Source organism: Mesoplodon bidens, assembly GCF_964165515.1.
Source record: "Mesoplodon bidens genome assembly, chromosome: 7".
Lineage (NCBI taxonomy): Eukaryota > Metazoa > Chordata > Mammalia > Artiodactyla > Ziphiidae > Mesoplodon > Mesoplodon bidens.
This window is the reverse complement of record NC_138164.1, coordinates 92,917,703-92,931,641: the sequence shown is the minus strand read 5'-3', so window position 1 is coordinate 92,931,641 and position 13,939 is coordinate 92,917,703. Positions and strand designations below refer to the sequence as shown.

The window sequence follows — 13,939 nt, the reverse complement described above, 5'->3', positions numbered from 1 at the left end:
GGATGTTTGCTGCGGAGCTGGGATTTAACACCTTGTGGCTGGGAGGCTGCCAGTCCCAGAGGGGCGGAGACTGTGCAGGAAGGTTTCTTTTTTTGTCTCTCACACCCAATGTATCACTTCCATAGCCGGGCAGCAGATGGGCGGATGGGGGCGATGAGGAGTGTGAGGTATGCAGGAAGAAGGCACGTGCTCTTCCAAAAGTGGGGGGCTGGGGCAGAGATTCGTTGTATTTGGGGGACGGGTGGTGGTGGAAAAATCCTGCTGCTTCAAAATGGAGTGGGAGAAGGCTGGGTCAGGAAACCCTACGACAGTTTAATGCACTAGCAGAGACCCAGCCTTGGTGCTAGACGGATCCAAGTTCAAATCCCTGCTCTGCCACCAAATAGCAACAGCTACATTTGCTGAGTTTTCTGTTAACTCCTTTCCATGTGAGTAATCCGATTCAAGTCTCACAAAACGTATGAAGTAAGTGCTAGTTTTACTCTCATTTGGCTCAGGTCTACTGAGGTTCTGTGAGATGAAGAAACTTGCCCAAGGCCACGCAGCCCGTGAAGCTAAGCCTGAGACTTAAACCTTTGACAGCGGGACTCCGAAGTCCCGTCGTAACCACTGCTCGGCAGTTAGAACAGTCGTCTGCAGTCTTCCGACTTCCTGGCCACCCAGCTGTGGGGAAGTCACCTCACTTCTCCCATCCTTAGTGTTCCTGTCTGGGGACTGGGGAGATGAATATCGTTCTCCCAGGTTTCTTGTGAGGATTAAACAAGAGAATTTGTGTACGTCTTTTAGCCAGTCCCTGGCCTGTCCCAATGTCATCATTCATTCATTCATTCAACAGCTCTTTATTGAGCACCTGTTATATGCCAGTTTCCATTCTAGGTGTACAAGCTAGAGAAGTCCCAGCTCTACCAAAGGGAGTAAGCAAATAAGCTAGGTAATTTCAGATAGTGATGTGTGTTATGAAGAAAACAAAATCGAGTAAAAGGCAGTGACTGTAGAAACGTGAAGGTCTATTTTAGCTGGGTGGTCCAGGAAGTCCTCTTTGAAGAAGCAGCAGTTGAGCTTAATTCCCAAAGGAAGGAGATGTGGAAGAAGATGAACCTTGTAGGTTAAGGGAGCAGTGGGTGCAAGGCTTGGAGCTGGGACAGAAAGGAGGCCGTGTGGCTGGAGCTGCATGAAGACCAGATGGGTGGTGGTAGAAACCGGGCAGAGGGCAGGGCTGGGCGGTCCATGAGGCAGGGCCGTGGATGCTGTGGGAAGGTGAGGCACAGTGGCCAGCCTTTGGAGGGTCAAGTCGAGAGAGTAATGTGATCTAATTTACTTATTTAAAGGGTGGCTTTGGCTGCTACGTGGAGAATGGAAAGTTGGGAGACAAGGATGGATGCGAGGAGGCTGGAATTGCAGAGAGAGAGAGAGAATGGAGGCCTGGCCCAGACAAGAGTCCCACATGGAAAGTGGTGGAAGATGTTTCCCATGTGGTGCCGGGCAGCAGCAATAAACATCCTAATGATGAGATGACTCATGCTGCCTAGCACTCAGTTTTGCAAAAGTCACAAGCTTCAGACCTCACAGCTTGTCAAAAGCAGAGTTTGGGCTGTATTCCTAACACTGTAGAAATATTACTAACATTATCCTGCCATGAGGCACCATCCACTGATGTTCATATTTTTCTTTTGAGCGATGAGAATTTATTTGGGGAGGTTATTGAAGATAACCACATGTCCAGAATTTATGAGGTCAAACTGGGTTCTTTGTAGAACAGGGTTAAATACACTTTTTCTGTAAAGGGGCAGATGGCAAATATTTTCATTTCTGTGGATTCTACTGCCTCCTTTTTGCAACTACTCAACTCTGCCCTTATAGCTGGAAGCTGACCTTAGACAATGCATTAAAAATGGGTGTGGCTCTGTTCCAATAAAACTTTATTTAAAAAACAGGCAGGAAGCCGGATTTGGCCCATGGATCATAGTTTGCCAACTATGGTAGAAAATATAGTTTATTTACATGACCCAGATAACTTTTTTTTCTACAACACCAATTCAAGACATTTCCCCCAAACTCTTTTGTAAAACTAAGGTGCATCTTACACATCTCTGCTTAACACTAGAAGATATGATATAATTTCATGAAGACTCTGTTCCGTGGTTTTCAAATCTTGGGGATTCCTTGGAGGTAACTCAGGAGACCAAGGTGATAGTGAGAGTGGAGGGCTTGGGGCCCCAGCTTCTGCTTCAACCAGGAGCCCCTCTTGGATCCATTTTTAGAAATTAAATTGGTGGTCTTCATAAGAGTTTGTCTCAACAAAGAAGGGGCTTGGGAGGTAGAAAAAAAATTGAAAACCACTAATCCAGTCCAAATGGTTGGAGTTCATGTCCCCCTGCAGGTGCTTATCACATAGTTGCTCATAGAACAAATCAATACATACGTTTTCTAAAGGGATGGAGGGGGGTCAGGAAGGAGTTGCTTTGGGGTTATATTTGTAGGGTAGAGAATGTGCAGGGAACACAGACCAAAGGGTCTTATGCAGATTTAGACTCTGGACAAAGGCCACAGTGTCCCATGTAGAGCTGCGGGGAGGGCCTGCTTTCTGAGCCTGGTACGGTGGCAGCAACAGGCTGGCATGTGGCAGCCTTGGAGAGGCAGGTGAGAGAGTAGCTTGGACTTTACATTCAGACACAGGTTTAAATCTCTGCTTTGTCACTTAGTAGCTAGACAAGTTATGTATTTAATCTCTGGTTATCTATTTTTCCATCTGGAAAACTGGAATGATACTACTTCTCTTCTCAAGCTGTTGGGTGGATTAAATGAATTAACAATTCACTGCCAATTGCCTAGCACATTACCAGGTGCTTGAGAAATAGAAATATCTTTCTCCATTCTGTTCTCAAGGATGTGGGATGAGCTCAGAGGCTTTGAGACCTTTTACCATCTCTTTCCTGTTGACTCCAATTTTCATTCCCCAATCTTCTCTTCTTAGGATGTGGCCAGGTTCTACGAGTCCCAAAGGGTCAGATTTTGTTGGAGAGCTACCCCCTGAATGCTCACTGTGAATGGACCATTCACGCCAAACCTGGGTTTATCATCCAGCTAAGGTAAGGGGCTGGGGTCAGAATTAGGGAGTCTGAGGTTATAAGGAAACACAGTAACAGGACCAAAGGTCCTGGATCCTAGTGACCAAGGGCTAATCATCAGAACTTCATTTTTAAAAGCAGAAAATGTATATTAGAATCTTTTCCTTTACCTCTCAGTGATTTTGTGGGATAAGGCCTGGGTAAAGCTACAGTCAATTAGATGTTTGTCATTCACTGCCCGAGGACAGTGAGGCTCAGGTGACGGTGACCCAAGGATAATGCCAACACTGCAGGACACTGAGAGCAATCTATCCCCCAACCCCCAGATCTTGACCAAGTCTTCCTATTCGCTCAGTACTGGACTAGACTCTATGGCAGGGAAGGGAAGAAATAAGGACAGGTCTAACCTTTAAGGAATTTACACTCTAGACTGGGGTTTATGCTCATCGCAGCTCCTTTCATGGCTGTTCTCAGAAGACAACCACCAGCCCTGCAGCCAATAAACTGATTGTTTCACGTGCGTGGAAGATAAGCTGATTCTTCTTATGGAGCTTTGGGGTCCCCACAAATGTGACTAATTTATGCCATAGTCCAAAGTATAGACCCAGGTTCATTGTAAGTATAGATAAATAACACGAGTGCATCCTGTTTTGTGAGAACTCCTCACTGCTGCATCCAGGTGCCTGAAACAGGACCCAGTACACACCACAGGTGCTTGGTGGATTCTTGTTGCATAAATAAAGTTGAAAGAAGTGCTCCCTGCTGCCAGTGTATCTCCTCTCCCCTGGCAAGCACCTCGGCTCTTCCTCTCTAGGAAAGCAGAGTGGCCCACTCTCCCCTGGGACATCTAGGGACATTGTCCACCTAGCTCTTCCCTTTTCTAACCAGTGGGGAGGTTGGCGGTGATGGAAATCTCTAATCTTCTAGGGCACAGGCTTTCAGTAGGTATTTTCTGGGTGGATCAATGCACCTGGAGGTGACCACGTGCCAGCTGGCTCCTCGATGGTGTTCTGTCCTTCAGGAGGGGCAACACGATACCGACTTTGGAAGAATCCAGCAGATCAGGTCCCCTTCTCAATCTTCCACATCAAAGCTGCCCTTTAGTAGCTGGTCTTCTTGCTCCCCCAGGTCCTGGGGTTAGGAGTAAGCTTCTTTAAGTAGACTTTCCCGGAAGAAGGTTAACTCAAGGAGCAAGTGAGAGGCCACACGGTTCTGCTGAATGGGCTCCAGGCTGGGTCTGGCAGGATAATAAAGGCAGGTGTTAGATGCCCCATGTTAATTTTTCAGCAGCTCAGGGACCAGGACCAATGGTCCCCTCAGGGGCCTCTAAAGAGCTTCTCGGAGATACAGGATACAAAATAAATCCCCTCCCCCTAACCCTGCCAAACAAAAATCCAAAATGGTGGAAGGATTGAGAAGCACATCACCTGCCCGGGAAAGGGCCCTAGGAAGGATTGGAAATATGTAGATTTCTTTCCTGCCAGTCCAACCTGGACCTGCTGGCCAAGGATAATAATAAGGACATAAATACTCTGAAGCCTCGTGTTCAGCCCAAAAGCTGGCAGTCATCCCTGATGCCCCCCTTTTCCATCACCTACTACAGCCAGGTCATCACAAAATCTACTTCCTTACTTGTAAAATAATCTCAAGTCCATCCACTGTCTCTATTGCCAACAATTCCTTTGTTTTCTGGTTTCCTTGCTTATTGTCTGTCCCCCAGATCAGAACTCCATGAGGGCAGGCACTGTGTCTACTTGGGACACTGCTGTACTTTCAGCACCTAGAACAGCGTCTGACACAGTGCTGACCTGCCACAAATGTGTTGAATAAGTGAACAGATGAATGAATGTAAATACAAGTTGCAATGTCTCATGTTTCAGTTTCAGAAAAAGCTGTGATTTCTGTTGGGTGGTGGCCTTGTCCCCCCTCCTACCCTTTTTAGACTAAGATACCAAAACCCAGCTCAAGGCTCACAGTGAGTTGGTGGTGGCACCTGGATGAGAAGTCAGATCCTTACATGCTACAGCATGTTTCACAAAGTGTGGTTAATAAGGCCTACACTCCCTAGCAAAAGATTTTGTGATAAACATTTTTGAAAACTAAACACTAAGCATACTCAGTGATTGGGTTTCTTTTTCAGTAAGACCTTTAAGAGCATTTAGAATATCCTGATTGTTCTCTAAGTCTGTCACTTGAAGTTTTTACCCAAGGTGGTAGAAATAGCACAGGTCCCAACTTTTCAGGTTGTAGTTCTGAGCTCTTCTGTCTATTCCTAACTTCTCCAAAATGTGAGGGACAAGATACAGAGGTACATTTTGTGAACTTGATACTGAGGCATTCCCTTGGGAATCTTCTAAAAAATGTCTTTTCCTCTCTTGCCCTGGGTTGTGACTGCCTCTTTTCTTATCTCTTGGAAATGGGAGCTTAAGGTTACCTTCTGCTTTTTTGATCTGCTGCACCCCAGTATTTCCAAACCCAAGACCCCTTTAAGGTAATCACAGATATATCAGATCTCTTTCAATTCTGAAATTTTGATATGGTGCTGCTTTTTCTACTCTTTGGGGCAAGTATTGTTACCAAGAGAATAATTATCTTCTGATCCTTCCGTCAGACAGAAGAGTGTGCAGAGAGTTTTTTCCTTTACTTGGTCTTACAAGACAACATACTCTTTTCCACTCTCCCACTGTAAAATTACGATAGAGTATCCATTGTCATCTATTCAGCAATATTTGTTTATTGTCTCTATATGCCATGCACTGCGTTAGTCACTAAGCAAACAGTGGTAGAATAAGACAGATGTCACACTCTACCCTCGAGGAATTTGCAGTCAAGGGGAGGAGACAGGCATGCACACACACTCACAAAGTCAAGGAGATAAATGTGAGAAATTAAAATGTATCCATGCATTATGAAGAAAACAATAGGTCTCCTTCAGAAAGAGTTGTCAGGGAAGCCTCTTCGAGGAGAGAATATTTAAGCTGAGACCCGAGGATAGGAAAGAACCAGCCACGCAGCCTAGGAGGAGAAGTGCTCCTGGAAGAGGAGCCAGTGTGTGCAGAGATTCTCTGAATGGACTGTGGCGCCCCCCTCACCTGGGTATGCGCGTACACACACCTGCACACAAAATACCTACCTACACACATCAAAAGAAACGTATCTGACCTCAAGTCCTCCAGGACCATTGTCCTATCACATCAGGCCAATGGCACCACTCTTCAAGAGACTTGTTTATCATCTGGCCTTGAACTTGCCCTGGGGTGTAAGGACTATCCGGGACCCACCTGTTTCCTGCTGTCACCCTCTCCACCCACAGGATTGTCATGTTGAGCCTGGAGTTTGACTACATGTGCCAGTATGACTATGTTGAGATCCGTGACGGGGACAGCAGCGACAGTCAGATCATCAAGCGTTTCTGTGGCAACGAGCGGCCAGCTCCCATCCGAAGCACGGGTTCCTCGCTCCACGTCCTCTTCCACTCAGACGGCTCCAAGAACTTTGACGGCTTCCACGCCATCTTTGAGGAGATCACAGGTAAAGGCCAGGGAGACAAATGTCACATTTTATGGCTGTGCTCCAGACAAACATTCCTTTCTGTGTACCCCCCTTCTCCCTGCCCAGCCTTGTTAAAACCCAGCGTGCTGGGTTCTCAGAAGCAACCTGCACATTAAGAAGGTAGAGAGAGGGGCTTCCCTAGTGGCGCAGTGGTCGAGAGTCCGCCTGCCGAGGCAGGGGACACGGGTTCGTGCCCCGGTCCGGGAAGATCCCACATGCCGCGGAGCGGCTGGGCCCGTGAGCCGTGGCCACTGAGCCTGCGTGTCTGGAACCTGTGCTCCGCAACGGGAGAGACCACAGCAGTGAGAGGCCTGCATACCACAAAAAAAAAAAAAAAAAAAAAAAAAGGTAGAGAGAAATGGCAAGGGATATTTCAGAAACTCTTACTAGGACCAGAGCTAAGAATTATTAACTCCCCTGTTTAGATGCTGCAGCACGGAGAGCCCAGGTAATTTGTCTGTGGTTGCACGGATCTGGGGATGGAACCAGGGATCTGTACAGTTTGGCTCTAGAGCTTCTGTTAGGGGCTCTCATGGTTAAGAGCATTAGCTTTGGTCCCTAGCAGATTAAGCCGTGTGGCTTGGACAAGTTCTACTTCTCTGGGCCTCATGTTCCTAATCAGTGAATAAGGACATAACCCTAGATCCTGCTCTGTTAAGGAGGTGCTGGAAGACAGAACAGATGAAGAGCTTAGCACAGTGTCTGGAACAGAGGAAGCCCTCAGTAGCCGCCTTGCCCCAGGCCTGCCCTGAGCCTCCCTTTCTCATCTTTCAAATAGGTGTTCAAAGTCTTAAACTACATAGGAAATGCCACATACTTTATGAGTAACTCTGAGTCTGACTTCACCTCCTGTCCTGCTCATATTAGGAAGTAGGGTTCGGCCAGAATGAACAAAGTGCTCAGTCCTCAGAGATTGGATTGCGTCAGGTTTTACAAAATAAACTCGAGCTGGAAGTTCTATTTTTTTAATACTGAATTTTAAAAATTGCAATTGACCATTATAGCTTCCTTATGGAAGGTGTGATACAGAAGTCTCAGGAAGGGAGGCAGGCAGTAGTGGCATCAGCCCTGTCCTTTCAGCAAGACCGGCAGACAACCCACCCTCCCCAGCCTCCTCCCACGGAGAATGGTCCCACAGGAGCTCTCAGCAGTTGCTTCTGTGTGACTGAGGCGCCTCCTTCAGGGATGTCAGTCTCCTCTGCAGCTGCTCAGAGCCTGGGAGTTCTAGAAGCTTTGCTGCTGTGGTGTGGTCGGCCTGTGGCTGAATCCTTGCCCCTCGGTGACGCCCTACCAGCTGAGGCTGAGATACATCTGGGGGTGTTTATGGCAGGCAGCCGTTGGGGGCAGCAGTGGCTCGCCAGCTTGTGACCCTGTGACTGAGGGGAGAGTTAGGAGGGTCTCTTCTTCAACCTCCCCTGGAGAACTCTGGGAAACTCTGGTCTCCATTGTCAAACAGTCAGAGCTCTTCCTGTTCCTCAAACACCCTAAGCGTCCCGCCTGTGCTCAAGTTTTTCCCCTCTGACTAAACCCACCTCCCAACTCCTGCCCATCAAGTCCCACCCTTCGAGGCCCTATCAGATTTCTCCTCCCCTGTTAAGCCTTTTCCCTTGTTCTGATGGGCTGTGGCTTTGCCTTTTTTTGAATGTCTTCTAGCACTTTCTCTCTTTTCTGACACTAACTGAATCATGCTTCAGTTTATACTCACTGCCTACTCTTCTTAGAAAGGTTCTGATCTGGTGAGTGGGAGCTCCTGTTGATTTTTTTTTTTTTTTTGCGGTACGCGGGCCTCTCACTGTTGTGGCCTCTTCCGTTGTGGAGCACAGGCTCCGGACGCGCAGGCTCAGTGGCCATGGCTCACGGGCCCAGCCGCTCTGCGGCATGTGGGATCTTCCCGGACCGGGGCACGAACCTGTGTCCCCTGCATTGGCAGGCGGACTCTCAACCACTGCGCCACCTGGGAAGCCCCATCCTGTTCATCTTTGTATCCCTCCAGTGCCTTACACAGAGCAAGCTCTCAATTTGGGTTTGTTGAAGTTGGCCGAGTGATACATTTCTACACCAGGGTAAATGAATGTGGAATTGGTGGGTAATGAGCAGACTAGTGTTTTCCAAAGTGTTCTCTGTAGAAAAAGAGTCCCCAGGACACTCTGTAAAATGCAGTCTCTCAGGTCAGATAAGCCTATGAAAGGTGGAACATTATGTGCATTCTTAGAAATTCACAATGCGCCTTAGAATGTGGAATGTTCCGAGAAGTTCTGCAGTAGAGAATCTGGTTAATTATCATTTAACACCAGTAGCACTTCCCCACCATATCTGAGATCTTAACTCTCAGTATCTCAAGGGACTACTGTTTACAGAATGCGTGTTTGAAAATTCTTGAGTACACTTTCACTCGTGTCATGAAGATCATCTTCCGGTTCCTTTCCCCCAGTATCCCGGATACTGAGCTTCCTTGGAAATAAAGATGATCTATTACCCAAGGCTTCTGTCTCCCACGGAGCCCCTACAGGAGGGGGTGAAGCAGGCCTCTGCTTTAATTGTGTGGTGCGCCTGTGTGTGTTGTCTCAGACTCTTAAGTGTCTAGAGCATACTTCTGGGGCCTTGGAAAACATCAAAGAACATCAGCAACATTTGATTAATGAGCAGCTGTTTTAGGCAACCTCAAACAATGGTAACATGATATCAATAAAAGGAGTTAAAAAATTGCAAGAAGACTGAAAAACAAGTGAAAGACTGGAGGCTTGAAGAGACTGACTCACTGCACAGGGGCACTGAGAGAAACTGCCTTTTCTCTTACAGCATGTTCTTCGTCGCCTTGTTTCCATGATGGCACTTGCCTTCTTGACAACACCGGATCTTACAAGTGTGCCTGCCTGGCAGGCTACACCGGGCAGCACTGTGAAAATCGTGAGTTTGCCTCCGGAGTGGGAGTTAAGGTGTCACGTGGGGCTGGCGTGGAGAGGGTTTGGGGAGCTTGCCAGGGGTGCTGTTCCCTGCTGTCTACCATGGTCCCTCCAAGATGATGGATAATGTGGGCTTTGGCATTGAGTGGATCTCAAGAGGGCTGGGCTACCTCTGAGTCAGGATGTCTGGAACCACCCAGTTTTGTCCTCAACTGCTGCAAATACCTCTCAAAAAGATATGCCTTCAGTGGCCTTGAATAATATTCTGAACTCAAACACAGTGAGAAAGTGTCAACAGTAGAAAGCCACCACCATACACACACCTGGGGCCCAGAGTCTGAACTCTCTGTCCATCCCATCATCCAAATTTTGGAGTCATGCCAGCTGTGGAATTCCACACATCGTTCTCTAGGACGGCTCCCCTTCTGCTGTCACCACTCAAGTCCCACCTCCTGCCTGAGCTGTATCCTGGCTGTCCCATTGAGTCACCCACACTCTCCAGTTCTTGCAGACAGAAGTCACAAGCAGAACCATAGTAGTATTACCAAACCATACTTGGGTCTGCTCACCCACGTGCAGTGAAGCCAATCTACTGACACCGGGTTGTGGTGAAGGAAAGTGTGGTGTTTATTGTAGGGCACCCTCCAAGGAGTCCAGGACAGCTAGGGCTAGGAAAAGCCAGAACTGCCCAAAGGGTTTCAGCAAAGCATTTTTTTTTTTTTTTTTTTTTTTTGCTGTACGCGGGCCTCTCACTGTTGTGGCCTCTTCTGTTGTGGAGCACAGGCTCCAGACACGCAGGCTCAGCGACCATGGCTCACGGGCCCAGCCGCTCCTCGGCATGTGGGATCTTCCCTGACCGGGGCACGAACCCGTGTCCCCTGCATCGGCAGGCGGACTCCCAACCACTGTGCCACCAGGGAAGCCCAGCAAAGCATTTTTAAAGGCCAGGTGAGGGAGGGCGGGTCACAGAGTATGTGATCAGTTCGTGCACAATTCTCTGATCAGTTGATCGTGAGGTAACAGAGTGGCATCGGAAGGATTAACATGATCAGTCCTTAGGTGCCAGTAGGTCTGGGAGCTACATGCCCATGATCATCAAGTAGTTAATTTCTTCCACTTGGTGGTGGTTTTAGCATCTGTAAAACAACTCAGGAAATGTGCACCAGATACTATTATCTAGGTATTTCAGAGAGGAGCCACAGCGGAGGATATGGGGGAGGAGTCTGTCCCGGGAAGGGTCCATCGGGTCCTGCTCAGTTACAGTAGCCCTCATTAACCCCGGCTCAACCAAACAGCAGAAATAAGAAGAAACAAACACAAAGAAATAACTCACTCAGAAGGAGGTAGAAGTTTCTAATTCATGTTCTTGAAAGGCAGATCATGGCTCTTCTTCGATATTAGACTCAAACTTCTGCCAGAGGAGGGAAGCTAGAACGTGTATCTGATAGGGCAAATCCATTGCCCTGGGGAAGGGTACAAACGCTGACCACTGCCTACGGCAGCATCAGGTGACATCCAGCCCAGTGGTGCAGTACCAGGACTGTGCCACTGGCAGAGAGGAACTTAAACACTATGACTAGAAATCACCTATCAAGGGTCTCTGGTAACCAAGACCCTGTGTATGTCCTAACAGAAGTTTGAGACTTAAAACAGGTGCCACAAACTGCAGCTGTCAACACGGAATGAGACGTTTGGAAGAGCAAGAGGAATCAAAATTTGGGGAAAGCCAAGGAGGGCAGCTAATGACCTAGGCAGTGTTCCCCTGAAGCAAATCCTGACATGCGAATGTGTGAGGACATGACCCCAGGAGAAGCTGGTAAGGGGGTGGGGAAGCTGGGCCAGAAGGGAAGGAAGCCAAGCAGAGTCATGATTTCAGGCAAAATCCCAGCCTTAGTGTTAACAGGCAATGGAATCTGGAATGTGAAGTACATCTCAGAGTGTGTCCTGGCTTTAATGCAAGGCAGCTGGGCTTTCAGAGCCCAGCTGCAATCAGTGATTGGCTAAGGGCTGCCTTGGGTGAGCAGGACATGCCTAAGTTTCTACGCGTGTGCCAGAGGGGTTCCAATAACCCTTGAGCAGTGGAAGAGTTGGTAGGTGCAGGCCATTGGAAGTAAAACAGCATAGACTGGGCGGGGGAGAGAAGATAAAGGGCATCCAAGGACAGAACACCAGCAGTGTTTGCGACCATCGCTTCTAACTCGCGTGCACGGGTAACTCTGGGGTCATCCTACATATAAGGGGCCTGGTCTGACAGCATTCTATAAAGTTCATGCATTTTTTTCAATTACTTTCATGAACTTGCCTTGCAAACATTGTAGACAGAAGCCAGTTTCGGTAGTGTGTCCTTGAGTGTACATTTCATTCTACTCAAAGCACTCCTTGCTTTGGGGTGGCACAGCTGACCTGAGTGTGATTATGCCGGATTCTTAGAAAGTGATGTTCTGCTTTGTGGTTCCTGCCTCGTTTAAGTTCACTGGGTTGTGTGCAAGGTGGAGAAGAGAAATGTTGCTTTCCCTTTGTTTCAAGAATTTGTACATAGAGTGATTCTGGAGTCTTGACAATGGCAAATCCTGAGCTCTACCCTTTAGATGCAGAGGGGGAACAAAAAAGGAAGGCTTAAATTCTTGGTGAACTAACTGTACGATATTAGAGCTTTGATAAATAAAGGTAAAATTGGAGTGCAGTAAAACATCGCCAAATTAGTCAAAATGCCTTTAAGAAGCTGGGTCAAATCATGGGGTCGGGGTGGAGGGAGGGAAGGAAATTGGTCCAAAAGTTGTGAGTAAAATATTTATGAGTAGCTTTTGAGCCAAAAAAGGACTTCTCGTCATTGTTATTCTATCCAGCAAAATACCAAAACAAAACAAAACAATTAACCATGATGAAAAAAATGTAAAATATGTCATTATGAACTGATTCATAGCTTGGTTCAAAAACTGTCTCAAATCACTTTTGGTCTCAAATCACTTTCGGTCTCAAAACATCAGCATAGATGGACAAGAGAATTCTTCCTAGCTACTTTACAAAATGTTGTTCAAAAACTGTGATTTCCTTAGTACCCTATAGTTGTGACTGGGTGAAGATATTGGTGGTGGATATCTGATATGCCATTTGCTAGCATCAATGTAGGGGACCAAATGTTTGATTATTTTCTGTAAGATTTAGGTCTCTTTTTCCTTTTAGGAAATTCAGCATGAATTCCAACTAACTCAGTGAGGGAATGATCACAATTGGCTGTGGCAGTTTACCTTGTAATTTCTGAACAAACGTCAACCATTTTTCCTGAGCAGTCTATCATCTAGAAAAAGAAAAAAGAAAAAAAACAAGCTTTACTTTATTGTTTTTCTCATGAGTATCTCAAAAAACCGAACAAACCTCCTTGGAGGAAATTCTTTCAAAATTAATAAGAAACTGAAGCATTCTGGGATTCTCCAAATTCTAAATTGTCCAGATTGGACTAGGCATATGTTTTTTAAAAAATGGCTTTAGAAGCGCCAAAGCCGGGCTTCCCTGGTGGTGCAGTGGTTGGGAGTCTGCCTGCCGATGCAGGGGACACGGGTTCGTGCCCCGGTCCGGGAAGATCCCACATGCCGCGGAGCGGCTGGGCCCATGAGCCATGGCCGCTGAGCCTGCGCGTCCAGAGCCTGTGCTCCGCAACGGGAGAGGCCACAACAGTGAGAGGCCCGCGTACCGCAAAAACAAAAACAAACAAACAAAAAAACCGCCAAAGCCAATATTAATGAGAATTCCATCTTTTGTTTATGTAGTACCAAATCTGATGAGGTACTGCTTCATAGTTGCTGCTTTAATGCATTGCTCTCCTAAAGGTTTTGTGGAAAGGTAGATGATCCTTTAAGCAAATGAAGGATTTGAAGTACAGGGTGCAAGACACCGATCTCGGTCAAATTGAAAACCAGAGGCCAGAATTCCTCATTTCCCACGTTGTTCACAATCTCTCTAACACCATTCTCACCACCTGGCTTGATGAGACTCCAGATGATGGATTGATGAGCTGTGGTTACCATCCTGTCTCATTATCAAGTCCTCCCAGAGGGCTTCCCTTCCCAGGTAAAGCCCACCTGTCTCTCTTTTCTAGAGAGTCCCGATTGACTGTCTCTTGATATGAGCTATTCTCTTTATATTCTTTGTGTATGTGTATGTCGGTGAGTGGGAGTGGAATAGAAATAGATTTTCTACTAAACTACAGAAGAAATATATACTTGTAAAAATGATCAAACAGGGGCCTCCCTGGTGGCGCAGTGGTTGAGAGTCCGCCTGCCGATGCAGGGGATACGGGTTCGTGCCCCGGTCTGGGAGGATCCCATATGCCGCGGAGCGGCTGGGCCCGTGAGCCATGGCCGCTGGGCCTGCGCATCCGGAGCCTGTGCTCCGCAACGGGAGAGGCCACAACAGTGA

General features: G+C 47.3%; 1 protein-coding gene across 2 annotated transcripts in view; it reads left to right on the top strand.

Moving 5' to 3' along the window:
* Positions 1-13,939, top strand: part of PAMR1 (peptidase domain containing associated with muscle regeneration 1) — a 170,357-nt gene that overhangs the window by 133,809 nt on the left and 22,609 nt on the right. For both annotated transcript variants that reach the window (XM_081241402.1, XM_081241401.1), the window contains exons 4-6: positions 2,975-3,089; positions 6,382-6,599; positions 9,420-9,527. In XM_081241402.1, the coding sequence (XP_081097528.1) occupies positions 2,975-3,089; positions 6,382-6,599; positions 9,420-9,527 (441 nt within the window). The remainder of the gene's footprint in view (positions 1-2,974; positions 3,090-6,381; positions 6,600-9,419; positions 9,528-13,939) is intronic.